At 54.2% G+C, this 25,958-nt stretch overlaps 3 protein-coding genes across 6 annotated transcripts; 1 reads left to right on the forward strand and 2 right to left on the reverse strand.

Moving 5' to 3' along the window:
• On the reverse strand, positions 1 to 6,338 carry PCOLCE (procollagen C-endopeptidase enhancer). 2 transcript variants are annotated; one of them, XM_023537537.1, is made up of 9 exons: positions 5,612 to 6,338; positions 4,057 to 4,165; positions 3,364 to 3,622; positions 2,360 to 2,484; positions 1,609 to 1,745; positions 1,055 to 1,314; positions 706 to 783; positions 398 to 568; positions 1 to 255 (listed from the first exon to the last, which is right to left on the reverse strand). In XM_023537537.1, the coding sequence occupies exons 1-9, from the start codon at positions 5,971 to 5,973 to the stop codon at positions 89 to 91; spliced, it is 1,668 nt and encodes a 555-aa protein (XP_023393305.1). In that variant the 5' UTR covers positions 5,974 to 6,338; the 3' UTR covers positions 1 to 88. The 2 variants fall into 2 exon arrangements, with proteins under 2 accessions (XP_023393305.1, XP_011369936.1); XM_011371634.2 differs by having other exon boundaries at positions 5,043 to 6,076.
• FBXO24 (F-box protein 24) lies at positions 6,224 to 14,464 on the reverse strand. Its single transcript, XM_023537540.1, is given in 11 exon segments — positions 6,224 to 6,842; positions 7,153 to 7,323; positions 8,635 to 8,766; positions 9,004 to 9,125; positions 9,398 to 9,556; positions 10,222 to 10,456; positions 10,678 to 10,916; positions 11,845 to 12,028; positions 12,118 to 12,216; positions 12,478 to 12,597; positions 12,599 to 14,464. Coding segments are annotated over 11 exon segments (1,866 nt in total). The 5' UTR covers positions 12,641 to 14,464; the 3' UTR covers positions 6,224 to 6,479.
• Positions 11,871 to 25,866, forward strand: LRCH4 (leucine rich repeats and calponin homology domain containing 4). Of its 3 annotated transcripts, none has more exons than XM_023537536.1 (19): positions 11,871 to 11,972; positions 14,691 to 15,101; positions 18,613 to 18,757; positions 18,867 to 18,993; positions 19,170 to 19,275; positions 21,125 to 21,261; positions 21,413 to 21,528; positions 21,683 to 21,782; positions 22,030 to 22,120; positions 22,212 to 22,288; positions 22,397 to 22,458; positions 22,569 to 22,694; positions 22,830 to 22,898; positions 22,993 to 23,108; positions 23,246 to 23,329; positions 23,548 to 23,633; positions 23,813 to 23,950; positions 24,036 to 24,113; positions 25,481 to 25,866. In XM_023537536.1, the coding sequence occupies exons 2-19, from the start codon at positions 14,882 to 14,884 to the stop codon at positions 25,583 to 25,585; spliced, it is 1,983 nt and encodes a 660-aa protein (XP_023393304.1). In that variant the 5' UTR covers positions 11,871 to 11,972; positions 14,691 to 14,881; the 3' UTR covers positions 25,586 to 25,866. The 3 variants fall into 3 exon arrangements, with proteins under 3 accessions (XP_023393304.1, XP_011369935.1, XP_023393303.1); XM_011371633.2 differs by lacking the exon at positions 25,481 to 25,866 and adding an exon at positions 24,440 to 25,069; XM_023537535.1 differs by lacking the exons at positions 11,871 to 11,972; positions 25,481 to 25,866 and adding an exon at positions 24,440 to 25,069 and having other exon boundaries at positions 14,565 to 15,101.
• The last annotated feature ends 92 nt before the right edge of the window (positions 25,867 to 25,958 follow it).

Raw genomic sequence — 25,958 nt, forward strand, 5'->3', positions numbered from 1 at the left:
TGGAGATATGACCCCTTCTTAGTTAAGGAACATTTATTTGGATAAAAGGTGGGTTCCTAGGGCCAGGGGCTAGAGACTGGTTTAGGTCTTAGGCCTGCAACCCAGCAGCCAGAACAGGCTGGGAGGGGCACTTTCTTTTGCTGAGGTTGGTGAGGATCTGGTCCTGGTTGGGCCGGTAGAGAACCACAAAGCTCTCCGGAGGAAGGGTGGGACCTCCGTTCTCTTCTACCTGGCCCATTAGCAGATAACTGGCTCCTGGGGGAGGGGAGGGAGGAATTGAAAGCTCAGGTTATATACCTTGTAGATGTACCTCCTCATGTGAGTTCCTCAGATTCTACCACCTCTATCATTTCCATGAGGCTAAGTCCCCACCCCCAATTCCTCACATATTTGTTACCTTTCTTCATGGGGGGGCACTGCTTGCAGGGCACGTAAAACTTCAGGGAGGTGTCAGTGGGTGGAGAGGGCAGGTCCAGGCCTCCAGTTTTGTAAGCACCAATGAGATTGACAGTGACAGTTAGCCCCTCCCCTGGGCCCCTAACCATGGACTTCACTGTTGCGGTTACCACTGTAGGAGAGTAAAGGTGAGTGGTGAGAAGACAGAAGGCCAGAGCAGGGCTGGAACTAGAAGAAGGGGGCACTTTGGGGACAGGAAGGAAGATTAGAAGAGCTAGATGAGCAGAACTCAGGGATGAGGTTTCTTACCCAGGCTGCTGGTACAGAAGTTGCTCTGCAGGGTGCCTGTCCGCCGGCACTGCTTTGGGCAGGTGACACTGGGTACATCTAGGAGGGAGAGGGGGGTCACCGTTTGTAGAGGGTGACCTACCCAGCAGGTAGGAAGGATCACTTTCTCCCTAAGGGCTTAATTCATTTGAACTTGTTTAGAGTTCTATACAGCTTTAGGTCCCAGCATCTAGTGCCAGCCATTAGCACAGAGGTGGTACCAGTGAGTATTGTATGAATGAATGAATGAATGAATAAATGAACCCAGGAAGGAACTCTTTGATACAGTTGCCTCAGTCTGTGTCCCCTTCCTCCCCTTTCCCAGACTTACCAGGGCCCATCCGGGTGGCCTCAGCCTCAAGTGAGTCTTTTGATTTCTCAGTAGGTGGGGGCTCAGGCTTGACTTTGGGTGGGGCTCCAGCCTTGGGGCCAGGGCCAAGGAGTGGGGGACCTGGCTGGGCATTCTTTCCAGCCCCTTCTTTAGCGGCGCCCTGTGACAGGGTCCTGTAGGAGGCTGAGAAGCCATCAGCTGTGACACTGAGGTCCGAGACGAATTGGACGAGGAGTTCGTTTCCTTCGGAGAAGATGGGACTGCGAGTAGTGGGCATTAGGGGAGGTGTCAAGCGGGCTGTGCACCTTGCCCCTACCCAGGGGGGTGGCATTTTAACTTCTTCCCTTGGTTGGCTATATTAGCTTCCTGACTTCCGCAGGCCCAGCTTGCCTCTGAATCCACAGACCCTACCTGCTCCACCCACTGGTTTGGGGCTCAGGGATTCAGATGAGCTAAGTTCTGTCCCTCCCAACAGCAGTGAGGTCCTCCTTCTCCTACACCTGGGGAGATGGAGACTCCCAACCCTGCCAACCAGCCAGGTTCCACCCCCTCACCCTGGGACTGTGTCACCGCAGAACTTCCCCTGCCTCTTGGCGTCGTTGCTCACAGGTCCGTTGAACACACTGACAGAGTCATAGCGGCAGTAGGTATCGGGCTCCAGATCAAACTTCCCAAAGGTCAGCAAGATTACCTGGTGGCAGGGCAGAGGCGGAGGCTGCACAGTTGGGACCCTGGCAGGCCCGAGGGCACAGGAGCTCGGCACCTCTCACCTACTCCACCTACAGCTGCCTCTAGACGCTTGCAGTAGCCTCCTCACTCACCTCCCGCATCCTCTCACACCCTCCTCTTAAAGCATTCACACCACACCTCAGAGGATCACACACACCAGAACTCTGCAGTGGCGTTCTTCGCCTTCGTTGGCAAGGTCAAGTCCTGGCTCATTCTCAAGGAACAGACCCAGAATCCACTTCGGCCATCACCACCACCACCACCACCCACACACACACTCTCACACTCTCTCTCTCTCTCTCTCTCTCTCTCTCTCTCACACACACACACACACACACACACACACACACACACACACACACACACACACAGTTTATCAGCATCATGTACCTCGCTCATCACAGGTGTAATTTTACATTTTTTTGTTTGAGCACAAGCAGGCTGGGTCTGTTTTTGCTCTCTACGAGCGCAAGCTTAGTTCTCAGGGCTTAGTGGATGTTCAATAAATCTTTGCTGGCTGCATGCTAGAAGACGCTGCCTGGGTCCCCGAGGGCAGCCCGGGCAGGGAGTCTGTACCTGGTCTGGGGGCGCGATGATGTGCCAGGAACAGCTGATGCCTGGCGGGTAATCGGACTCGGGCCAGTTGGGCGTGGTCAGAGTTCCCTGGGCCTTCTCCAGCCGACCCCCGCAAAACTGGTGCTCTGGGGAGGGGAGAGAGGAGTGGGGGTGGGGGGCAGTGGAGACCCTTGGTCAGCTTGAGAAGAGCTCGAGGCTGGGAGCTCGTGCAGGAAGCTTGGACGTCGGAGTCTCAGGATGAGGGGGCGAGAAGAGGAAGAGGAGGAAAGAGGAGGGTAGGTTAGCAGAGAGGGGACTTGGAGGAACGAGGCTCACGGAAGTTTTTGACCGCAAGTGCCCAGGCGGGCGGTGGAAGCGGGAGGAGGAATTGGCTGGACACACCCCTTCTTGCCCCGCCCCTGACCCGCGGCCACACAGCTCCTCTTCCCCTAGGAGATCCCATCTCCCCCGCCAGGCAGAGAAGTTCCCTTTGCAGGATGAAGAGTCCCCACACTGTGAGGGTCTCCTCAAATTAGGGCACAGCCCCCTAGACTCCTTTGGGGGAGGTCCCTGCCTTAAACATTTTAGGGGAGACTTCTGCCACCAGGAGAGAGTGATGGGACCGCAATCGGGAGCCCCGGGCTGGGTGTAGGGGGCTCCAGGTCAGGGGAACATGGTCCCCTATCCCAGGGGTGCTCCCTCGCTCCCGCCTGAGGGATCCCGATTGCGGACGGGGGCGGGCAGTTACTCACCGTCCCAGTAACCCCAGGCCGCCCATTCCACCCGTGGGTCGGTGACCCATTTCCGCCTCGCGCCTGGGGGGGGGCCTGGAAGAGGGAGTGGGTGGGAGCGGGAGGGGGAGAGAAGACGGGGAGGAGGGACTGGAGGGGCAGTTAGTGAGGAAAAAGGGAAAGGTAGGTAATGGGGGGACCTACGATCTTGGGGTGGATGTTAAGGCTAGGGGCGGGGCCTGCGCCGGGGCGGGGCACGGAGAGGGGGAAGTCGGAGGTGAGGGATGGTCTCACCAGTGCCTGAGGTGGCCCGCCCGCTGTACCAGAGCAGGAACCCTCGTCCTCCTGTGCCCTCATCAGCTGTCATCCTCAGGGTCACCTGGTTGCCAGGGGCGACTAAGGGTGCGGGCCGGAAGGTCCCGCAGAAGCGTCCGAGACGCCGGCCCGAGGTTCCAGACCCGGCAAAGACCTCCAGAGCATCATAACGACAGGCAGGGTGCAGCTCCAGGTCGAAGACTCGAAAAGAGAGGGATACAGTCTGGCCTTCAGGGACCTGATTGCAGTGGCAGGGGGAGGGACCCAGAGAGTCAGGCCACATATTATAACCCAGGCAGCAGGCACCTCCCTTTACCCAAGCATTTCCTACAGAAACTTGGGCCTGAACAAGAAGGAATTCCATCAGGATGCAGAGCAGAGGGCCTGGGCTCTGTATCAGGCTTGTGGCTTGTGCAGGAGACAAGGCCTTAGGTCTGTGGAGAGCTTACAGGGGGCAGGAATGAGGTTGGGAATGGAGAAGCAGGCTTTAAGGGTTAAGAGTAAAGACACTTGCCACATATTATTGTGGACACTGATGCCATCAGTGACCAGAAAGGAGGGGCCTTGGACTTCCCCAGGGAGAGTGGTGGTGCTGGGGGAGGACTTTTGGCTGCCTGGATCCAGGCCTTAGAGACTTTGACAAGAGGGTAGTGACCAGAGGGGCCTTCTCACCGTTATTGTCCAGATGCACTCCTTACTGGGGGGGTAGAGGTTGGGAAAACCCTCACTTGCCACGTAACCTGACTCCCCAGTCACATCCCCTCCACACAGGAACACGGGTCTGGAGGACAGAAGAGGGGTCAGCCATGGGTGGGGAAGCAGCAGACAAGACTAGGGTAGGGTAATAAGGATAGGGAGGGCAGGGAGGGAAGCCTGGGGCATGAGGGAGAAAGGCCTAAGGGATCTGGGACGGCCTCAGCCAACCAGGATGCAATTGGGTAGGAAATACTATTGCAGAAGATGAGGAAAAAGTGGGGCCAGCAACTTGGCTATCCCTCCAACCTCCAGCCCCCACCCCCACCCCCACCCCCACCCCAACAGGAATTCCCGGAATCCTCCTCAGCCCTGCTTCCTCACTCTCCCCCCTCACCCTGCCAGGCAGTCGGGACAGGAGCCGCCTAACTACTTCCAGATGTAGACACAGCCACGAGGCGGTGCGGGGGAGGGGGCGGAGAGATAAAGGAGAAGCAGCAGTGATGGCCCTCAAATTGAACTGGGAGACCAGGCTCCCTGAGCTCTCAAGCTTTGCTCTGCCCCTATTCCAGATAACTAAAGTATCTGATTCCCTAGTCTCCTATTCACTGCCCCGGTTTCCCCCCACAATCTCTAATTCCTTCCTGGAATCCAGATGTCTAGCTACCAGGCAAGTTCAAGGTATTGGTGCTCTCAGGTTCCATGAGGGGCCAAGAATCTGGGTGTTTGGGGAGGCATAGAGGGCAGAGGACAGAGGCTGAAAGAATGGAGCGCTTGGTGACCTGCAGGAGACAGTGGTCTTGCAGGAGGGAGGGAGGGACTTGGGGACCAGAGAAGGGTAGGGGCTGCAGATCTCTGGGGTGATATGTTAGCAAAAGAATCCACAAGATCCATAGGCATAACCCCCCAAGAATTGGCTTCTGAAGCTCACTCAAGCTAACTAGAAGGTGCTAAGAGAGACCTACCTGGTATAGTTGGGGCTCTGACCCTGGGCGAAAGGCAGCAGGGCCCAGACAGTGAGGAGGGGCCCCAAGAGGGAGGTTGTGGCAGCAGACAGCATGGCTGAGGGGAGAGGCGCTGGGGTCCTCGAGACAGAGGCAGCAGCTGAGTTTAGCAGCGGCAGCGGCAGCAGCAGCAGCGGCAGCAGCAGGGATAATCAGTGCCAGATGAGGCAGCCTCGGGTGTGTGGGCGTGGGGACTAGCCAGTGGGGAGGGCGGTGGGGAAGGCGGGACAGGGAGAGTACAGCTGGGACAGTGGTGAGTCCAGGGGCCTCTCTAGGTCCAGGACACATAACTATCATCTAAGGAGTGGGTGGAGCAATGAAGGGCTGAGGAAGCATCAGACCCTCTGCCATAATCTAGGCATCAAGTAATGTCATCTGGAAGCCCTCTCTGTCCAGTGCCTAAGCATCCTGTGAACACAGCCTTTGGTCTTTCTCAAGGGCTCTCCAGCCCAATCATGATCTTCCCCATTCCTGCTTCCTTAGCACCCAGAGGAAGTCCTTTCCTGGACTCCCAACCTCTAATCACTCACCGCCTTCTTGACCACCACCTTCTGTAGTTTATTTCCACTTCAAATTTCCACTGTCTTTTCTCCATCCCTGGACCAGAGTAGACCAAGGAGAAAGAATTCTGCTTACCCATTTTCTTCCAAATATCTAGATGCATGGGAGTAGATGGCATATGGATAAAGGGAATATCTCCCTTATGGAGGAGGAGTAGAAAGTAGGGGAAAAGGACAACATGTGAGATGAGGCCTGGAAGGTAAACAGCAGGCAGAGAGGAGGTAGGTGACTTCACAGGGATGAAGGGAAAGAGGTAGGAAACTTTCTGAAGTCCAAAGTGTCTTCCTCGGAATGGGAATAAGAGGATCCAAGTTGGGGCACCAAGTAGCATATGTTGAAGGAGTTATGCCAGAAGGTGGGGCTAGGACTTCTAGTCAAGAAGATTGGGTCGGGTTTTGGAAGTGGAAGGGGAAAGCAAACTGAAGGAGTCAGGTGCTGTCAACTCTATAGCACCTGAAAGTTTAAGCCACTTCTGCTCTGCCTGCCCCTGTCCATGCTCCTGCCCTCCTTTGCCCACTGAATCAGGCATCAGGGTCCCCCTACCCCATTGTCTTCCCAGGCCCCAGGGTTCCAAACTGTGGCTCACTTCAGCCTTTTATTCTATTTGTCCATCAAATCTCTTGTCCATGATAGTCAGTTTGGGGGCCCCTCCTGGGCAGCCCCCTGAACATTTTATAAAATAGTTCCCTGCCCACTCTGGCATGTCTAGCAGTCCCCACCCCATTGCGAACCCCTCCCCATGCACACACACAGTGTTCATTGCTCCCACTCCATCTCTCCTTAGCCTTCGGCCCAGGGCCAGACTCTCCCTCCAGGAGTGAGACTAGGAGAGGGGGGTCAGCTCTCAGGGGTTGGGGGGCCTTGGCCAACCCCTCCAGCAGCCCTCTGCAGCATGTCCAGGGCCTCCCAGAAGAAATCCTTCTGTGCAGCCATCAAGGGCATCCAACCCACGATCTCCTTCATTTTTTCCATGCGGTCCTGCAACGTGGGGCAACTGTGGATCTGGCTGAGGTACTCCTCACAGGCCTGAGCTGTCCCCCCAGGGTCCTGGGGTGCTACGGACCCTGGGTCAGGCTCAGGAGTCCCTACCACCCTGCTGGCTGGTAGGTCTCGATAGGCGGGATGGTGCTCAATGTCATGGCTGGACAGCATATAGAGACACTCTCTGGTAGAGCAGAGGGAGCAAGCACACAAAGGGACCTTGAAGAAGAGAAAAGGCGTGTCTGAGTGAGGCCTTCACTGAGGGGTTCCCACGAAGCCCAGCTGTTGTGCTCCGCCCTCTCAGACCAGCCCTGAGCCATCAAGTGAGCTGAGTCCCAAGGTTATGTGAAGTCAGAGAGGGCCAGCAGGATCTGTTAAGGGCGAGAACCAGGAGCCATGGTGCCTAGCAGGAAAGGGAGGTGGGTGGTGCTGAGGAAATGGGGTCCCTGGGTCTCTGGAGGAGCCCCAGCTACAGTCCTATGGGATACCTGCCCTCCCTGGTTTCCCACTTGCCTGACCCTGTTCTGACCTTGACATGGAGCTTGACGAAGGAGGCACTCCCTTTAGGCCAGCCAGGGAGGCGGCCTCCAGCCCCACAGCCGCAGCCCAGCAGCTCCTTGCTGAAGTCCGAGCCCTGGCTCAGCACCAAGGAGTGATTGAGGCCACACCACAGGGCAATGGGGCGTTGCAGATAATGCACCTGAGGACACAGGGCCAGAGTCCCTAAGAAAGGAGCACCAAGGGACTGGGGGCCCAGGTTGGAGAAGTGTGACAGGAAGGCTCAGGGAAACTAGGAAAGGGACAAAATGAGACTCAGGATATCTACTCCTACCCCCAGGAGGTCTGACCTGCTGAATGCAGACCAGCAGCAATCTCTCCCTCCTAAAAATATGGCACGACCATCTTTCCATGTCTATAAAATATACTCCTACATTATTACTGTCACCATTAATGACCCCCTCCTGTTTGAAACTTCCTGTGCCTGTGCTGCTGGGACATGGCATTTGAGGGTGTGCCTCCTGTCTCAGTGACAACTTTTCCATTCCCCCTGCCTACAATGGCTGCTCTAGTCCAGGTTTGCCCTTCTATCTCTAATTTTGTCATTTCAACCTTTTTCCAACTTGGAATCGAACTGCCAGCAAGACATTTCCACTTTAATGTTTTATTCCCACTACAAAAAAGTCCAAATTCATGTTCTTTCCTCAAAGCGGCATCTCCTTTCCAACTCACATGTTTGTTGCTGATACCATTTTTCTTCAAGAGTCCTATTGCCAGAGCCACCTGCCTTTGTCCTATACCCCTCTGCTCACATCTAATCAGTTTCTGGGGCTTGTTTATTTTCTTTTGAAACATCTCATGTATCTATTCCTTTCCATTCTCACTGCCGCTATACCAGCCCCAGGCCCTTGTGCTGCGGTCACTCAACAGCCTCCCAATGGGCTTCTCACTCAAAGCCTCCTCTGAACTCCAGCCAGCTGACCTCTTCTCAGTCACCCATGGGGGTTGCCTTCTCCTGCTCCAGAACCCACAATGACTCTTTCCCAAATCTATACCTCTCCAAGCTCACACCTACCTATACCACTTCATATCTACCTATTTACAAAACACCCTCTTCTCTTTTAGTCAGGCCAGTCTTTTCACTGCTCCAGGTATGTGCAAGCTTTGTCCTCATCCCCGTTACACAGGATACCTTTCCTTATCTCCACCCAAATCTTATCTAAGCTACTAGGCCCTGCTCACATCTCACCTCTTCTAGTTACTCCAGCTCACCCAGGTCTCCCGACTTCACTAAATTCCCATTGCACTTACAGCATGCACTGCACAGAATGAACCTCATAGTGCCAACCCTGGGTAAGACACACAACAATATCACAGATATTACATACCGGTTGGCTCAACCTCCTAGGGAGTAGGAAGTGGGTTCTATGGAAATTGGAAAAGTGGAGAGATCGAGGGGTCAGGGAATTAGAAGAAGGGAGTCAGGATGAGAGTTGCTGGGAAACAGTCTCACCTGTGTAGGTTCCCCTCGGTCCATTTTGTCCCCTGTCCCCAGCTGCCCATATCTATTATTTCCTTGCATAAAGATTCGGCCAAATTCATCCACCAGGCCAAGATGATTGTAACCAAGAGCACAGAATAGGATCTACGGAATAAGACAGAAAAGGGAGGTGGGCATTCAGTTCCCTACAGAGGAACTCTGAACTCCAGAACCTCCCAACCGCTAACCTGCTGTCCCGGCTGATCTCTTTTGGCTATGTCACCCCTCTCTCTGGGTCCCTTGTCAATCATTTGGTGCTGGCTCATATTTCAGAACCTTCGGAACCTTTCAACCCCTAAAGCCCCTCCCCCTCTGATCTGCCCCATCCCTCCAGGATCCTACCTTGGCAGGCAGTGAGAGAGCAAGCGGCATCTGCTGGTCCAGGGGGTCAAAGGCTTGAAGGGTCCCAAAGAGATCACGATACACCCCTGGGGTATGCACCTCAAAATACACTCCCCCCTGGTCTGGGGGGTCAGGAGCCCTCAGCTCAGCAGCTTTGGGCACCCATTTCCTAGGGATAAGGCCCCACCTGGGATGGAACCTACAAGGTCCAGGGAGTCTCACACCCACTGGAAATGCACCAGCTATGATATCTGGGAATCTAAACATCTTCTACTAGGATGCCCTAGGGGTCCACCAAAGAGCTGGAATAAGAACTGAGGGGCAGGGTGGAGTGGTGTCCATATCTGGAAGATCTGTCCAAGGCTGGGGTCTGGAGAAGGGAAGTGGTTCTTACCCGTGATGTAGAGAGTACTGCTCTGGTTGGAAGCCATGCAGGCCACACGCAGGTGAGGCAGGCAACGGGACATCTTCCTCAGGGCCAGCTGAACTGTGTAGGAGCGTGGTTGGTCCAGCTGAGTTTCATTCACTACCAAAGAGTAGATCCTTCCTTCCTCTGGGGGGTGGGGAGGCAGACAATTACGCGGGGGAAGGGGACCCTCCAATAGCCATCCACATTAACTTCCCAAAAGATCTCCTAAGCCATACAAGATGAAACGTTTACTGCCCTAGAGTAGGGTTGGAAGAAAAAGGGTAAAATGAAATAAGGGAAGAGTGACCTCAAGTTTCCCAGATTTCAGTTACTTATAACCAAAAATAATCAGGAAAGTCTTTCAATATTAGATGAGTGGAGAGAAAACCTAGTTAGATTTGGCAGTATCCAATCTGAATGTTGGGAATGATGTCTGGGGATCAGGGCCCTGCCTAGAATTAAGAATTAATCAATTAATTAATTAATTAATTAATTCTAAAATTACTTCTCAGGCTTGGGAGTGTGGTCAAGTATAGGAAATACTGAGAAAGTAGGGGGGCGGTCTGGGGTATAAAGTGAGGTGCTCGGCATGGAGGCTGGGGAGATTAGGATTTAAAGTGGGGCCCTTTGCTCTAATGAAATATGCAGAATCCTAGACTAAGAGACAAACAAAAGCAGAGCTATACGGTTCAAGACCAGATGAGGTGGCATGCAGAACCCTGTGTGAGAGGATTCCTTGCCCCATCCCCTGCAGCAGGTCCTGAGGAATCTGCAGAAAACAATTTGCAGACCACTGCTCGAAGCCACACCTGTGAGGAGCAGTAGAGCCCGCTGGGTCTCCTGACCAACAAGCACAATCTGTTTGAAGCTCATGGAGTGGTGGAAGGTCATCTTGAAGACCCGCTGCCCACTGGACTGCAAGTAGACCTCGACACAGTCGCAGGCCCGGCTGCTTGTTGTGCCTACCACTCCCAGCTGCTCCCGAGTAGCCAACACGTAGAGGTATTTCCGGTAAACTGTATCACATCTTGGGTCTGAAGCAAACTGTAGGAAAAGACCAAAGTATCTGGGATCTAGGGCTTGAAGTGGGATGAGGCTGGGGTGGGAGATGAGATACTTGGGTACAAGGCTGGGAAATGAGGACTATTTTTCCTATGCCTGGGATGGGAAGACAGTTGTCCTGAGGTGGAAACCTAAGGGCTGGTATGGGTCCTGGGTCCCTGGAGGCGGGGTGGGTTCTCAGCTGTCAGGGTTTTACTACTCACATCTTTGGCTCCACGACACAACACAACATAGCGGCAGGCTCGCTTCCACTGGATCTGGCCAAGGGTGGAGGAAACCAGGGCATTTTTGAGGAAGAAGAGGGTCCCTGAATAGTCAAGAATGAAGACGTGGTCCTTGGTGGGCAAGAAGCGGCGGTAGCCATGGGCTAGCAGTGGAGCTACACTCTTGCTGAGACAGCGGCGGCGGCCCCCAAATGCCTGGAAATACAGGCCTTTCGTGTCTGGAGAAGGGAAGGATATAGAAGGTTCAAGGGATTGGGATGACACAAGAGAGATGAATCAGAGCTTGGGCAAACAAGATTTCTCAGATACCCTGCTATTTAGCTCCTCTCCATCCCCAGGACTGGGGAACAGATCCCTTCCAAAGGAAATCTGGAAAGCTAAGAGGATATCCTCAATTATGCTCCATGTCTGAACATTAGTTCCCTGGCCCACCTCAGCCCAGGGCCATAAAAATGCTTCTAAGTGAGTACCTCTTTGGTCCAACCTTGCATCAGAGATATCGAGGGAAACATAAGAATAAATACATAGAAAAGAAAAAGAAGAGTGAAAAGGAATGACTTGGAAAGACCAGTAACCAACCCTCCCTCACTCCTAGCTCTGGATCTACTATCTGAATCAAATCTGGATCTGTTGTCTAGATCTCCCTTAATCTCTAGCATGTGAAATGAAGTAAGAGGATAGGGGCACCCTGGGAAGGGAGGGGGTTTAGAGTATGTTTCTTGACCCGGGGGAGATTTTATCTTTCAGGGGACATTGAGTATCACAACTGGGGGAAGTGCTACTGGCATCTAGTGTGTAGAGCCCAGGGATGCTGCTTAAACATCCTATAATTCACAGGACAGTCCCCCACTTCAACTAATTATTTGGTTCAAAACCTCAATAGTGATAAAGTTAAGAAATGCTGGTTTACAGGAGGGAAAACTCCAGGTTTGGGGGCTCTGGGTGGGATTTCTATCAGAGGATGGCTCTAGAGACTTGAAGTATTCAATGGCATGTTTGAATCTAAGAAGTTTCTTCCAGAGAAAGGGGCTCTGGAAGGTTGGCTGGAAATGCGGAAGTCATCAAGCAACTCTATGGAGCAGGAGGGATCCCAGAATAAGGTAGGAGAGAGCCAAAGAGAACTGAAGGTTCTGGGGGAAGGTGTACAGTTAAGAATGGCAGCTCTCTTCCAGGGCCGGATCCCAGAACCCTGCTCTCGTAGGCGAGGACTAAGCCTGCGACAGATGCGTCTCCACACGCCTTCAGCATCGCACACTTCGTGGAAGTAGTGGCAGGTCTGGCCTAGGGCAACTACATCTCTGACTGGGAGGAATGAGATGATATGTTCTACCTGTGGGGCAGAAAGAAGGAAGCAAGGGTCATCGGGGGCCCCACAGTAGTCTGGCCTTCAGTCCTTTATTCTCCCCTCCAAGGACTCACCAGCTCTGGGGGGAACAACTGAACAGAAATAGGGTTCCCTCTCCCCTTCTTCTCTTCACCCCCAGTCTCTGGGCCACATGAAGGGCAGCTCCGCTTCACCTACCCAAGAAAGGAGAGCACAGGGGTTCCATAAGGATCATGCCTCTTTTTCTTCCTTCGCTCAGCCTGTCTTTCATTAACTACTATCTGGTGGGGTCTTAGCTCTGACGTCTAGTTCTGTGCTGTCAAATCTTCCCATCTTTCTCTCTAGGTCTATGGCTCACCCCTCCTTGGCTGTCTTGTTCCTTGGCCCAACTTCTCACAGTAACCCTCCCATATCTTTTACTGCCCTCTTCCTGCCCTTCCCGCACCCCCCCTCACCCTGAGCCCCTCCTCCCGTCCGCACAGCCCGGTGAATTTTTGCAGCTTCCGTCTGCGGCTTCTCCTCACCATCCTGACTGCCCCCTCCCTGCTCTTGCCCTCATCTCTCCGGGCCCCTTGGCACCAGTCCTGGGCCTCGTCCCTGCTGCCTTTCCCACACCATGTCCCCTGCCTGGGCTTGGGGGACCTCTGAGGCCCCTCTGCTTCCTAGGCCCCTCCCTCATGGAGTCTGGGGCAGACAAACCTCTCTGTGACCTCACTGCCTAAGCACTGTGACCTATTTTCCCCAACCTTGCCCAGGATTTTCTGTCTTAAGACAGCTCCTCAGTTCTAGCTCAGCTCTAGCCATGCAATGGCTCCCGGGATATGCATTTTACATAAGGAATACAATGTGACATACTGGTAGATGAGGCCTTTACTCTCAGGGAATAGTAGGAGGTTTTTCTACTTGAGGCCCTTTTAGTACTAATTCTGTAGAGAAACACTGGTGAATTCTTCATATCTCAGCAGGCCAGGGCCTCCAGGGGATTTGAAGCTCAAGAGTATAAACTCCAAAAGAAAAAAAAAAAGTATAAATTCAATTTGACGAGCGAAGGAGAGGGTGACCCTGCTAATGACCATCTCTCACAAAAGCATGCACCAAATGAAGGTGGGAACAATTACGCACAAACTCTTTACAGTCTCATGAAAAATATATCCAAAAGCTGACTGTTTTCCTGGAACAGTAACATCATTGCATGTATAAAGGGCAACCTCTATGGTGAAAGAAAGGGATAGATATACTCTGAAAATTTAGGATATCTCCCAGAGTCTAAGCTATTCGTTTAGTCTTATGGGGGGAGGGGGGCATTTATGAGATGAAACAGGAGTTGGGGTTGCGTCTGTCCAGATAGGTGCAGAAGATTTGCACCAATAAATCCAAGGAGTAGCTCGCTCTTCCAGGGGCTCCAAGGAATCCGGTCCTGGACAGCAAGCCCTGAGCTGCAGAGTATTACAGACTCCTTTGTTTACTGTGCTGTCACCCAGCCAATCAAACTCTTTTATTCACAGTGACTAGTAAACAGCTGGTTTGGGTTACCCAGGATGGAATTTTAATAATTCAATGTTTAGGAATGTTAACATCTGAGATGTGACTTATGAGTGGTTAGGCAACTATTAACATACTAAATGGACTACGTTAGTTCTTCATGCCATCTAAAAGGATGTTAGCTCTCTCAGCAGTAAGAAAAGCATCATCAGCTTCCTCTCATATCTGGGTACCCTTTATCCACTCCATTTCACTCCAGGAGGCAAAGAGGGTGTGAACAGAAAAAGGCCACCACAAAAGCTGATGCAGTGAGAAGCCTGGGCTCTAGTGCAAGTAGTCAGTACCTTGCTGCTTGCTCCTGCCAACTCATCCACTTCCCTCCGCCTCAGTTTCCTCTTTATAAATAGGAATACTTCTAGGTGAGACGGTCCTTTCTAGACTAAATCCTCAGTCTTGTCATCACAATTCCCGCCCTGGCGCACTCCTCTGGGTGGGCTGGCAGAGTGGGCGGCAGCTCTCGAGGCTTTCCTGGGCTTCCAGAACCTTCCTTCCAGGAGTTGAGCTGGGCATCTCCGGGACTCCGGAGACAGTCGCAGAATCTTAACTTCCGCAGCTGGAAGGGCCTCCACAGCCCTTTCGCCCACAACGACCCCCTGTGCACTGGTCTCGGGGGTCGCCCAGCACCCCGCGGTCTACCTTACGCTCTCAAAGCTGGCTCGCTCTCTAACACATTCAGCTGGCACACACTACACCTGCCCTGGCAATGCTCCGAGGCCAGCCCGCGCGCCGCGATCAGGCTTTACCTCAGTCTCAAAGTTCTAGCTCACCCGCCACCTCCTTAGCGAAGGGTCTCGCTCATGCTATTGGTAGGTAGAGCCGTCCCTCAGAGAAGAGGCCTGGGCCAGGTTCCCTTCAGGGAATTTAATTGGCCTTCTTGACAGCCACTCGCCTAAAGCTGGCTTGCGATTGGTCTTTACCTGAAGAGGCCCAGGAGTCCCGGGCTTGCGATCTCTCTGTCTCTATCCCTTCTAATTGAAAGCCTGCGTTCCCCGCCTCCGGGTTGGACCTAATTGGCTCCATCTCTAGCTCTAAGCATTGTGATTGGATGCAGCTGAGGGGGGTGGGAGCAAGGGCCGTTGGCAAGATCTCCGTTCTAGTCCCCCTCCCTTCTCTCACGTTACTCTAGCGCCCGAGTCTCCACCTCCCCCGCGGGTTCTGATTAGCCACTTCCGACGCATCTTGGGGCCGCAATTGGTCCGCCGGGTCGCTGGGCTCACTTCCTCCCTCTTGAAGCCACTACGGCGGCTCCAAGGAGGGGGAGGGGGAAGAAGGGACGGCCGGTCCCGTCAGTCAGGCAGCAGGAGCCGCCGGGAGCGGATGGCGGCGGCGGTAGCAGCCCCACTTGCCGCCGGGGGTGAGGAAGCGGCGGCCGCGACCTCCGTTGCAGGATCTCCGAGTCTGCCTGGGAGCCGCAGTGCAGAGCGGGCCCTTGAGGAAGCCGTGGCCACCGGGACCCTGAACCTGTCTAACCGGCGCTTGAAGCACTTCCCTCGGGGCGCGGCCCGCAGCTACGACCTGTCAGACATCACCCAGGCTGGTGAGTGCACCCGGCCGCGAGCGGAGCCAGGACCCGAATTTGCATAGCCCCGCCCCTTCGCTTGTTTCTCTCGGGGCCGGGGAGTCTGGCCCTCCTCTTCACTTGGTTGTTGGGGTCGTCGACCCTTCTGATTTACATAAGCCTGATACCGTCCCCTTTCCACTTCAAGAATTAGTAGACAGGAATGCATTTCTTATTTGCATGGCACGCCTAGCATCCCTGACGGAATGCTGTGAGAGCCCCCGCCCTCCGTTTCTCTTTATTTGCATATTGGCGCACCTGTAGAATTGCCCCGCCCCTCACCTCGTTGGCTCATTTGCATGAGTTCTTCAACCTCAGTTCTGACCTTTCCATGAAGAAGCCCCCACGAGCCCCTCTAATGACTCCTTTCTCTTCATCCATTTCGTCTGCAACTCTTTACCCTGTTCCACTGAGATCCAAGCAGACTTAGGCACCCCCTTCCCATGAATTTGTTCCTAGCAACCCGATGTTTCTGTGTACTTTGTAGTCTCGCCCCCTAATGTCTCTGGCCCTCTCCACTCTTTAGACCTCCAGCCTACGGGAAAGAAGCAAAACACCCACCTCCCCTAACTCTTTTCTCCCCAGCTCTTCCGCCTATTATTCCTGACCCTCTTATCTGAGACTCCTCCTCTTTCCGGCGTGTGTGAGGTCACTGTGGGGCCTGTGACCTCATAGGGACCCTAGAATTCCTATTTCAGTTTCTGCTTTCCCTAGGGAGAGGAACATGAGGCATTTGCTGAAAGGAAGGAAATCTTATCTCCTAGCTAGAAGTGCTGGGAACCTAGAGACTTCCACTCCCCCGCCCACATGCCCCCTCTAATCATGCTCCCTCCACTCTGGTATCTGTTGCTGGTGGGGTGTGGGATACTCGACTACAACAGGTGAGTCAGGCCTCAGCTGCTCTGGAGGCAACCTATGACCTTGGGCTGGCAGCTGAGGAGTGGTAGGGATTGGAAGAGGGGAGGAGGACTGCATTCCCTAAGCCCCACCCCAGCCTAGCCCAGGGTGGGACTTGGAGCTGGATGAGAGTCTTCTTGTTGACACTGCCCTGGGACTGCATTTGTCCCCTATCAGGTGCCTGCTCACCTGCAAACACTCAAGTGGGCACAGACACACTTCCCCACTGTTCTGGGGAGAACCAGTTTAAGCCTCTCCACCTTTCTTGGATTGCTGGGTAAACTAACTTGCCCACTGTGCAGTAAATGAGTTCAGGGAATGGATGAGCGGTAGGAGCCAACCTCTCTGGCTCCCCCAGCCACCTAACCCCCAAGCTCCAGATCGACCTCAGCAGCTGTGTGACACTTGCAGTCTTGTTCCCTTTCCCCTCCCCCTTGCTTGTTTTTTGACAAGGACCAAATGTTATTCTTTATTTCCTTAGGGCTCTGTCTCTGTGAATGGACTCCTGGGGAAAACTCCCAAGAACTCCCCGCTCTTCCCAGCTCTCCCCACCTCCCACTCCTCCCCTAGCATTCCGGCTCAGGGTGCAGCCAGTTCTGTGAGTGAGCTTCTGTGGTGAAGCAGGAAAATCCCAGCTTTCTGATTATCTCTCCCTGCCCTGCTCTTCATGCAGGGCAATCCTCAGTCCTTTCAGGGCCCAGGTTCTAGACCAAGTGGGGTCTGTCTTGTCCCCTCTCCTCAAGCAGAGTGCTTATAGCTTGGGGTAGAAAGGGGAAGTGAACAAAAACATAGTCAGTGTTACCCATACTCTGCCTTCCACACTTCCTTGCCTTCCAACCCAGACTGAAATGCTCTGCTGGCAGAATCATTTTGAACCTTTTTCTGCTTCCCCAGCTCTTTCTGAATCAGCGTTTTCTATGCATGTTTCCTATGGTACAGGTCGGTGATATCCCTTGGACTCCCATTCCTGGGGCCTGATAGTAGGATGACTCCTGAGATGGGGGTTGGGGCCACTCTCACAAAGGAGAAGTGCAGCTCATTCTCTCACAGACCACATCCTGTGTCTCCTGTGCCCTGCCTCCTCCTGCCCGGGCTCCCTTCTGCTCCTTGCTTTTGCCCCCACCACTTGCTTACCCCATCATAACTTGTTCTCCACTCCCTTCATCCACACATGTACGCGAACACACATTTGGTGGATGCAGAGAAGGCAGGCAGGTGGAGGGTGAGAGTAGGAGGACTGCATTTGGTCCTCCCACCCTATCCGGAACTGTCTTCTCCCATGACAGGTCTTCTATCTCTGTGTACCAGGGAGCAAAGAGGGAGAGACAATGATTTCAGGGGCATCAGGCTATCATCTGCCCTGGCAAACACAGAGTCCACCAAAGACAGAACCCGATAGATTGTTTCTACTTCATTTCCTGTCACAAGACTTATTTCCTTGGGGGATATACCCCAGCTTCTCCTCCCCTCAGCTTTTGCTCACCTCTCTCTGGGGAGGGCCACCTAAGAAGCTCACCCGAGTACTGCTGCCCAGGACTTTCCCCAGCAGACCCTGGGCCCCTCCCAATACGAGCTATGCAGCAAAAACAGAAAGCTAGGTTTGTAGAGGTCTAAGCAGTGAATGCCTCCAGATTGGTGGGAACCTCAATGCGTGACTCCTTGCATTGGACTAGCAAGCAACTGCTTGAGATAAGGGGACAGTAATAGACTCTGCTCTTCTTCCTACCCTCTCTGCTCCTTTCTGTGCCCGAGACACAGGCAAAAGAACTAATTGTTTGAAGTCTGGGGCAGTGAGAAAGGAAGTAGAGATGGGCTGGTGTGGCTGGAAGAGGGTGGGAAGGAGCCAACCCTGAGGAAGGTGTGCCCAGATGAGAGGGATTAGAGGACTCTAGCTCCCACCTTCAGCTTGGTTGACTTGCCTTTCCTTCCTGGTCTTTGGGAGTATGTTACTTCGTAGACCCTTGGACCTGGCTTCTGGATCTCTGGTGCCAGTGAAAAACTTGTCCATTGTCAGCAGCCTTAACCTTAGAGCCAGGTTTTAATGACCCCTGGTTTTGCCCCTGGGTTGAAAAAAGGTTGAGGTTGGGAGACAGGGCCCATGAGGAGGGATAGGCTTTCTCGGAAGTCTCCCCCCAGGTTGTCCATATCCTTACCTTGAGCCTCCCAGTCCATCCCCGCTATTTTCTTTGGAGCACTGGCCCTCTCCTATGACCTTTGCCTTCTACCTCTCATGGCATCACAGAGCAGCAGGAACAACAGGAGTTACAGAATCCAGCTACCCTTCCAGGATAGCCCTTCATTTGGGTGTTTGAAGACGGTGTCATGGCTCGTCTCTACTCCCCCAAGTCTGGGCTTCTCCAGCCCAGTTACCCTAAGGTCTTTGCCTCCCCTTTGCTTTTCTGGTTATGTTTGGTAAGGGCTCCAGTTTGCAGAAGGCTTTGTTTTCTCTCCAGAGAGCCCAGGTTTATAGGTCTGATTCTTCAGGTCTGCTTGAGAGGTAGAGGGCTGGACAGCCAGCCCTGGAAAAGTTCAAGGTCCTCCTGTCCAGGGCTGGGCAGCTCCACAGCTCTCCTCTGACACTCACTTCCCCTAGACTTGTCCCGGAACCGGTTCCCCGAGGTGCCAGAGGCAGCATGCCAGCTGGTATCCCTGGAGGGCCTGAGCCTCTACCACAATTGCCTGAGATGCCTGAACCCAGCTTTGGGGAATCTCACAGCCCTCACCTACCTCAACCTCAGGTAGGGAGGCAGGGCCAGGGGAGGATGCGGTGTGACCTTTAGGGGAGAGCCATGCTGGAACACTGTGTCTGGAAAGTGAGTGAGCCCACTGCTTTTCTTCCTTCCATAGCCGAAACCAGCTGTCATCGCTGCCACCCTACATCTGCCAGCTGCCCCTCCGGGTGCTCATTGTCAGCAACAACAAACTGGGAGCCCTGCCTCCAGACATCAGCACCTTGGGAAGCCTGCGGCAGCTTGTGAGGATGGGGAGTGGGGCAACAAGAGGGACCAGGGACCTTTTTGAGGGGAAGTCGGGGAAAGGAAGCATGCACCCTAGGGGAAAGGCCAGGACTAAAAGAGGTGGCCAGAGACAGGAGGCAGTTTCTGATGCCCCTGGTCTTGTGGCTCCTTCCTACTTCTTTCCTCATTCCAGGATGTGAGCAGCAATGAGTTGCAGTCCCTCCCCACAGAGCTGTGCAGCCTCTCTTCCCTGCGGGATCTCAATGTTCGGAGGAACCAGCTCGGCACCCTGCCTGATGGTGAGGAAAATGAAGGACAGGAGAGAAGGGTGCAGGGAAGCGGGTATGGTGGGTGGACAGAGACAGAGACACTATCTTGAGAAGTCAGAGAAAAGGAATCTTCGCAGAAAAATAATGCCTTAGTTGACCAGGGTTTTGCAGTATGTAAAACAAACTAAATTATTTTATTTGCTCTTGACCAGCAACCCTCTAAGGCTGGCAAGGCATACGTTATTAGCTCTATTTTACAAATGTGGGAAAAGACACAGGAAGAGGAGTAGGTAAGTGCATTGGCACCCTGAAGAATCTCAAGGTCGGAAGGGACCTTCAGGGTTACCCAGTGTCACCACTCACCATGGCAGGAGGTCTCAAACACCTGAGTCAGATGATGCCCTGCGCTTCCTCCCCAGAGAGTATGAATCAGTGGGGCCAGGCACTGGAGCCCAAGCAGCCCCATTTTAATGAGCTAATTGTGATGCATCCCAACATTTGATAGCCTCTGCTCCAAAGCAGGCACACCTTTTATTTGACTAGCATTTGTTTTGTGTGTGTGTTTCCTGTGTTTTAGGTGGGGACTAGGTAAATGTCAGTGATGTCACTCAGATCTGGGGCCAAGTCTTAAAATTTAATGGCTTAATTAAATCTTAATTTAATGGGAGAGACAAGCAGAGGGAAGTGCTAAACAGGATACTTAGAAAGCTGCAGGAGCTAGAGGGAGGCAGAGGCTCAGCCTGGGGGACTTAAGGAAGGTTTTGCCCAGAGGCACAGCACGAGCCGAACTTTAAAGGAGAGTTCTCCACTTCCGTATCCCAGGCAGAGGAAACCCCATGTGCAAAGCATGCAGGTGGGAGGGAGCCCGGTCCAGCACAAATGCAGTTAGAAAGGCAAGCCAGGGCTAAGCAGGAAGGACCTGTGCCATGCTAACCTTGGTTTCAAAGAACAAGAGACAGGAGTCAGGCGGTCCTCTGTTTTATCTGGGCTGTCCCCTACTCCTACACTGGCCCTCTTTCTTCCTAATTCAGTAGGGATACAAATAAGCATTTGATCAGGGCTCTCGCTGAGCCATAAAAGCAACCTCAGCAAAATGCCCTAAAGGGACATAGAGGAAGGCGCAATAAATTCCAACCTTGTGTCTGGAAAGATTGCATGGAGGAGTTGGCACTTGAGCTGAACCTTGAAAGATGCATGACAACAATGGTGTTCTCTTAGTTGAGCAAACAGCATGTGGAAAAGGCCAGAAGCTTAGAAGCAAGAGAGTTGTCTGATGTGAGTGTGGGCAGTGAGGTGGGAAACATGGACTGATCCAGATCATGAACACCTTGACTTGGCCAAGGAGTGGTGATTTTTATTCTGTGCCTTAGGCCACAACTAATCCAACCTTTCTGAGAGTTAGAGAAAGGCACCCCTTCCTGTGGGTGAGCACAGCCTCACCGAAAGGGCAGGATTTGGCTAGTAAAGTGCAGGTGGGATTGCAGCCCCTCCTGCATGAGTGCCTTTGTGTAGGGCACAGCCCACTCACCCTCAGTAGCCCCAGTTGCAAGTCATGGAAGGTTTTTGAGCATTGTGGTGTCACAGTTTGGTTTGGGGCTTGTGATGATCACTTAAGAATAAAAAAGCTTTTGGATTGGGGAATGGGCAGGGAGGGAAAAATGAGCAAGCACTTGGGATGGGCAGCAGCTGAAGTCAAAAGGCCTGATGGAGGAGGGGAAGCCAGAAAGTAAGTGGGCCAGATCTGAGCTGGAAAAGCAGCAGGGCAGAGGCTGTGGTGGACCCAGAGGTGACCAGCTGGCCAGAGCAGAGGGCAGAGGAAGTGAGCACAAGGGCATACTTCTTGGGTGTACTTTCTGACTCTTCCCTCACCCACCCCCAGAGCTGGGGGACCTTCCTCTTGTCCGCCTGGATTTCTCCTGTAACCGCATCTCCCACATCCCGGTCTCCTTCTGCCGCCTCAGGCACCTGCAGGTCATTCTGCTGGATAGCAACCCCCTGCAAAGCCCTCCTGCCCAGGTGAGGGGTGGACTTGGAGTGGACTGTGGGGACAGGGCCGAGACTGGACAGGAGTGGGGGGGGGGGCGGTGGATCTCTTTGGTAGCCAAGCAGGATCTGGGGTGCCCCCTTGCTTCCTCCTAACTCCTTTCATGCTCCTCTTCACGTTTAGATCTGCCTGAAGGGGAAACTTCACATCTTCAAGTACTTGTCAACAGAGGCTGGGCGGCGTGGGGGTACTGCACTGGGGGACCTGGCCCCTTCCCGCCCCCCGAGTTTCAGTCCCTGGTAAGTCCCATGTGGGAAAGAAGGAAGCTCCTGGATCCTTAATGCCCCTTCCTGGCACTAGGGTCCCCTTGGTTTCTGGAGGGTGGATGGGCGGGGCAAGGGTGGGGGGTGCTGCCCAGTATAACACTGACCAGCTCTCCCTCACTGCCTCCAGCCCAGCTGAGGACTTATTTCCGGGACGTCGGTACGATGGTGGGCTGGACTCAGGCTTCCACAGTGTTGACAGTGGTAGCAAGAGGTGGTCTGGAAATGAGGTAAGTAAGTGCCTCCTTTCCAAAAGACACTGGCAATCTCTGCCCTGGGGGAGAATCTCTGAGCTAGGACCCTTTGCCTTGTACTTCTAAATCTCAGAATGACAGATGGTGGCTGGAGCTGTCCTCTTCTTTTCCTTGCCCAAGTATCCCAGGGAAGGGCTGGCTCAGCAACAGATAGGCCCTGAACCTCATGAGCCCCCAGAACTACAAAGAGGCTGTCTCCATGTCTGCATTTCTGCATTTATAGTCAACAGATGACTTTTCGGAGTTGTCATTCCGGATTTCCGAGCTGGCCCGGGAGCCTCGGGGCCCCAGGGAGCGGAAGGAGGACGGTTCTGGTGAGTAGTACGATCAGAGGCCCTGGGGCTGAGGAGAATGCACAAACCTTAAGGCCCTCAATTGCTTGCTGATGTGTCTTGGTCTCTCCAGCTGATGGAGACCCCGAGCATATTGACTTCATTGACAGCCATGTGCCTGGGGAGGACCAAGAGCGAGGTGCTGCCGAGGTGAGGGGCCAGGCCTTGTCTGTATGTCCATCAGCTGTGAGAAGAGAGCTGGAGGAAGGGATCAATGCAAGCCAGTCGTCCCTCAGCCCCTCTGCTCTTTTTCTTCAGGAGCAGCGGCCACCAGAATTAAACCCTATGGCAGGGGATGGGGAGAGGGCACCAAGCAGCAGGTACCCAGAGCCACCAGAGCTGGCACCTCTTCCCTTTACTCCATCTTCCTACACCTTCTCTCCTCTCTCCTGACCTTTTCTACCCCTCTCATCCTGCCTTTGTCCCTCAGGCGGGAGGATCCGGCTGGGGAGGAGAGGCGGCGCCCAGACACCTTGCAGCTGTGGCAGGAGCGTGAGCGGCGGCAGCAGCAGCAGCAGCAGCAGAGTGGAGTGTGGGGGGCCCCCAGGAAGGACAGGTATGGGCATGGGGCTATTGCCAGCTGGAAGGCACTGGAAATGAGTGGAAATGAGCCCTCCTGAGCTACTCTGCCCCTCGGGGTTGGCAGCCCCCCGCCTGACACTGCTAACTCCACATCTCCTTCAATTTCTAGTTTTCTAAAGCTTGGGGTCAGGGCTGCTGGCGGAGGTGCTGCTGCCTTGTCCACTCAGGCCACCTACAAGTATGTGTCCTCCCAGACTCTACCTCCCTGAGCCCTTTTCCTACACACCCTCCCTCTGACCATCCCCTCTAATTCCTTTTCTGTCTCTCCTCAGTGGCATGCCCAAATCCAGTGCTACCCAACTGGGATCTTCAAGGGGACCTGGAGCCCCCGCCCCTGCCCCTGCCCCAGCCCCCAACTCCCAGGAACCCCTTCCTATAGCTGGATCAGGTGGGCCAGGGCTTTGGGGAGAGGATGGGGGCTTGTGTAGGTGAGGGAATGGTTGGGTCCTAGTGGCCTGAGAGAAGAATCGGACACTGAGGGAATGCCTCTCTCACCTGCTATTTTCCCCTGGCTCTGGTCTCCAGTGACAGCGCCTGCTCCCCGGCCGCTTGGCTCTATCCAGAGACCAAACAGCTTCCTTTTTCGTTCTTCTTCTCAGAGTGGCTCAGGTGGGTCTCCCCTTCCCAATACTAACCCAACGCTAACCCAGCACTAACCCCTGGGCTTCAGTCACCCACTCTGGCCTGGGAGCCCTCTGATCAATTGTCCCTTTGTATTGAAAATCCCATAAGCACAGAGACAGGAGATGTGGGTGCCAGACACTGCGAGCCAATTACAAAGTCTACGGTGGTAGTAGAGACAACCCACACACCCTCCTTTTCTCCAGGTCCTTCCTCACCAGACACTGTCTTGAGACCTCGGCGATCCCCCCAGCTTCTGGATGAGAAGGAGCTGATGTCTCAGCTGCGCCAGGTGAGAGGTGGGATTTGTGTGGGTGGGGCCTGGGCTCAGCGTGGCACCTCCTGGAGTTTCCTGGCCTCCCTCAATACCCGCTTTGTCCACCCTGATGCTTTGGCTGAGGATGGGAGGGACAGGCTCTAGAGTTCCCTGCTGACCCTGACCTCTTTGCCCCTCCTTTCCCTGCCTCCCAGGTCCTTGAGTCACGACTGCAGCGGCCTCTGCCTGAGGACCTGGCAGAGGCTCTGGCTAATGGTGTCATCCTCTGTCAGCTGGCCAACCAGCTGAGGCCCCGCTCTGTGCCTTTCATTCACGTGCCCTCACCCGCCGTGGTCAGTTGGGGCCCAAAGTGAGGAATGGGATAGGGGACTTCTATGGCCCCTCCCTTACTCTTTTTTCTTTCTTACACATCCCCAGCCAAAACTCAGTACCCTCAAGTCTCAGAAGAATGTGGAGAGTTTCTTAGAAGCCTGTCGAAAAATGGGGGTGCCTGAGGTATGGGGGAGGGGTGTTCTCAGGAGTCCAGGGGGCTGGTCTCTATTATAAAGAGCGGTGGCATTCTGGGCTCAGCTGAGCCCTCTGCATGGATGGTGGGGGTTCCATTCACAGGAGGTGTCTGCTTCCCAGAAGGAAGCCGCTGTTCTGCACATCTCCTTTAGCTGCATGTCTCCCTTCCCTGCATGCCTCCCTTCCCCACACTTTGCATGTTAGCATGCCTCTGGCCCTGGTATGTGAGGGAAGGGGGCGGGAAGGATTGTCTTGCTGCTGCTGCTGACGTCTACCCTTTGTCTTTGTCCATCTGTCCTACTCTCCCTTCCCAGGCTGACCTGTGCTCGCCCTTGGATCTCCTCCAGGGCACCTCCCAGGGGCTGTGGACCACCCTGGAGGCTGTGAAGCGGGCGGAGGGCAGAGCGCCCCCACCCCTCTGGCCCCCCTCTGGTCTGGGAGGCTTCATCCTGTTCTACGTCGTCCTCATGCTGCTGCTCTATGTCGTCTGTACTCGGTTCCTGGGTTCCTAGGATCTGAAGTCACCCCTCCTCCACCATCTCACCCTATTTCTATTTATAAGACTCCTGTACAACCCCCATCCCTTCCAGTGGTGCCTTCAGCCCCACCAAAGACACTAGTGAACCTCCTCTCCCCTCACAAACACTGAACCCAGAGGCCCCACTATGGTGCCCCCAGACCCTGGGCCCCTAGCCTCTGGCCACCCTCCTGTAGCCCTTCCCCTCTCAGTGCTGATGGTGCCTTCATGCCCTCTCCCATCCAGCCCTGCCCTCTGCTCCCCTAGAGGGGGTGGATCTTAACCTTCCAATTTTTACTTTCTTTGCCCTCAACTCCTGCTATAGGGGGCTGAATTATCCGTATTTTGTGGAGAGAACTCTATATTTGTGGGGGATGCAGGGCCCATGCTGGGTCCCCATCTCTTGTATAAATTGTATAGACTGGCAGCCTCTGCGTGTGTGTGTATGTGTGCGTGTGTGTTTGTGTTTGTATTGTGTCTGCTCCTGCTGTGGCCAGGCCCAGTCCTGGCAGTGCCTGTTGGGCTCCATGTGCCAGCCTGCCTACTCCAGCATTTCCCTCTGGAAATAACAGGTCTCTGCTCCCCTCTGAGCCTTGGGTCCCTGTATTATCTCCCTTCTGTTATGCTGGCAGCTACTTTTCATCACATTTGTCCCCAAGCTGTGTCCAGGGTACCCCAGACCTTTGCTTCCTACACTTTGAAGGGCCATCCTGTCAGCCCCCTTTGACCTAGCTCCTCTAGAGTGTCTCCCATTCCGCCCTCTGTGACGAGCAGGGAAGCCCAGAGGAGAAGGTGTAAAGGGGCACTTAACCTGAGCCCCTCCCCCCCCTCCCCCCAGGAATCCCTGTGTCAGCCCCACCACATCCTGGAAGAGGAGGGGGCCCCAGGAAGGGGCCTCCCTTACATCGCTGCTGTCGTCCATGCACTGCTGGAACAGTCTTAGGGGCTGAGGTAGGGGCATGGGGCACAGGTCCCCGACCCACCTGGGACCAAGGAACAGAGAAGAACATCCACTCCTGGGTTCTGCTTTCTCGTAGCGCGGACTGGTGGGGACGGCCTCAGGCCTGGCCATGTTCCTTTGGCGCCCCTTGGCCTGAGGGTTTGGAAGCAGGCCAGCCCAGCGAGGTGCACCTGGTTGCCTCTAGGTGTGGCTGAGGGTCTGGGATGGAAGACAGGGCACCAGATGTTGTGTCAAGTGCAATAAAGAAGCCCGAAGGTCTTTAAGTTGCGGCTCAGGTGTGTGTGTGTGTGTGTGTGTCTGCGAACAAAAGCCATGCGTTGCGGGGAAGGGGGTCACTTCAGCATCCAGGTCCAGG

Source organism: Pteropus vampyrus, unplaced genomic scaffold, assembly GCF_000151845.1.
Source record: "Pteropus vampyrus isolate Shadow unplaced genomic scaffold, Pvam_2.0 Scaffold193, whole genome shotgun sequence".
Classification (NCBI taxonomy): Eukaryota; Metazoa; Chordata; class Mammalia; order Chiroptera; family Pteropodidae; genus Pteropus; species Pteropus vampyrus.

Bases quoted from the DNA above. Each gene is read 5' to 3' on its own strand.
- PCOLCE (XM_023537537.1), bottom strand. From the start codon at position 5,973: ATGCTACTTGGTGCCCCAACTTGGATCCTCTTATTCCCATTCCGAGGA. The intron at 3,623-4,056 runs GTGAGAAGGCCC...CACTGCAATCAG, and splicing joins AGTGCATCTGGACAATAACG to GTCCCTGAAGGCCAGACTGT. The intron at 1,315-1,608 runs GTGAGGGGGTGG...CACTACTCGCAG, and splicing joins TGCGGTGACACAGTCCCAGG to TCCCATCTTCTCCGAAGGAA.
- LRCH4 (XM_011371633.2), top strand. From the start codon at position 14,882: ATGGCGGCGGCGGTAGCAGCCCCACTTGCCGCCGGGGGTGAGGAAGCG. The intron at 19,276-21,124 runs GTGAGGAAAATG...ACCCACCCCCAG, and splicing joins GCTCGGCACCCTGCCTGATG to AGCTGGGGGACCTTCCTCTT. The intron at 22,289-22,396 runs GTGAGGGGCCAG...CTTTTTCTTCAG, and splicing joins AAGAGCGAGGTGCTGCCGAG to GAGCAGCGGCCACCAGAATT.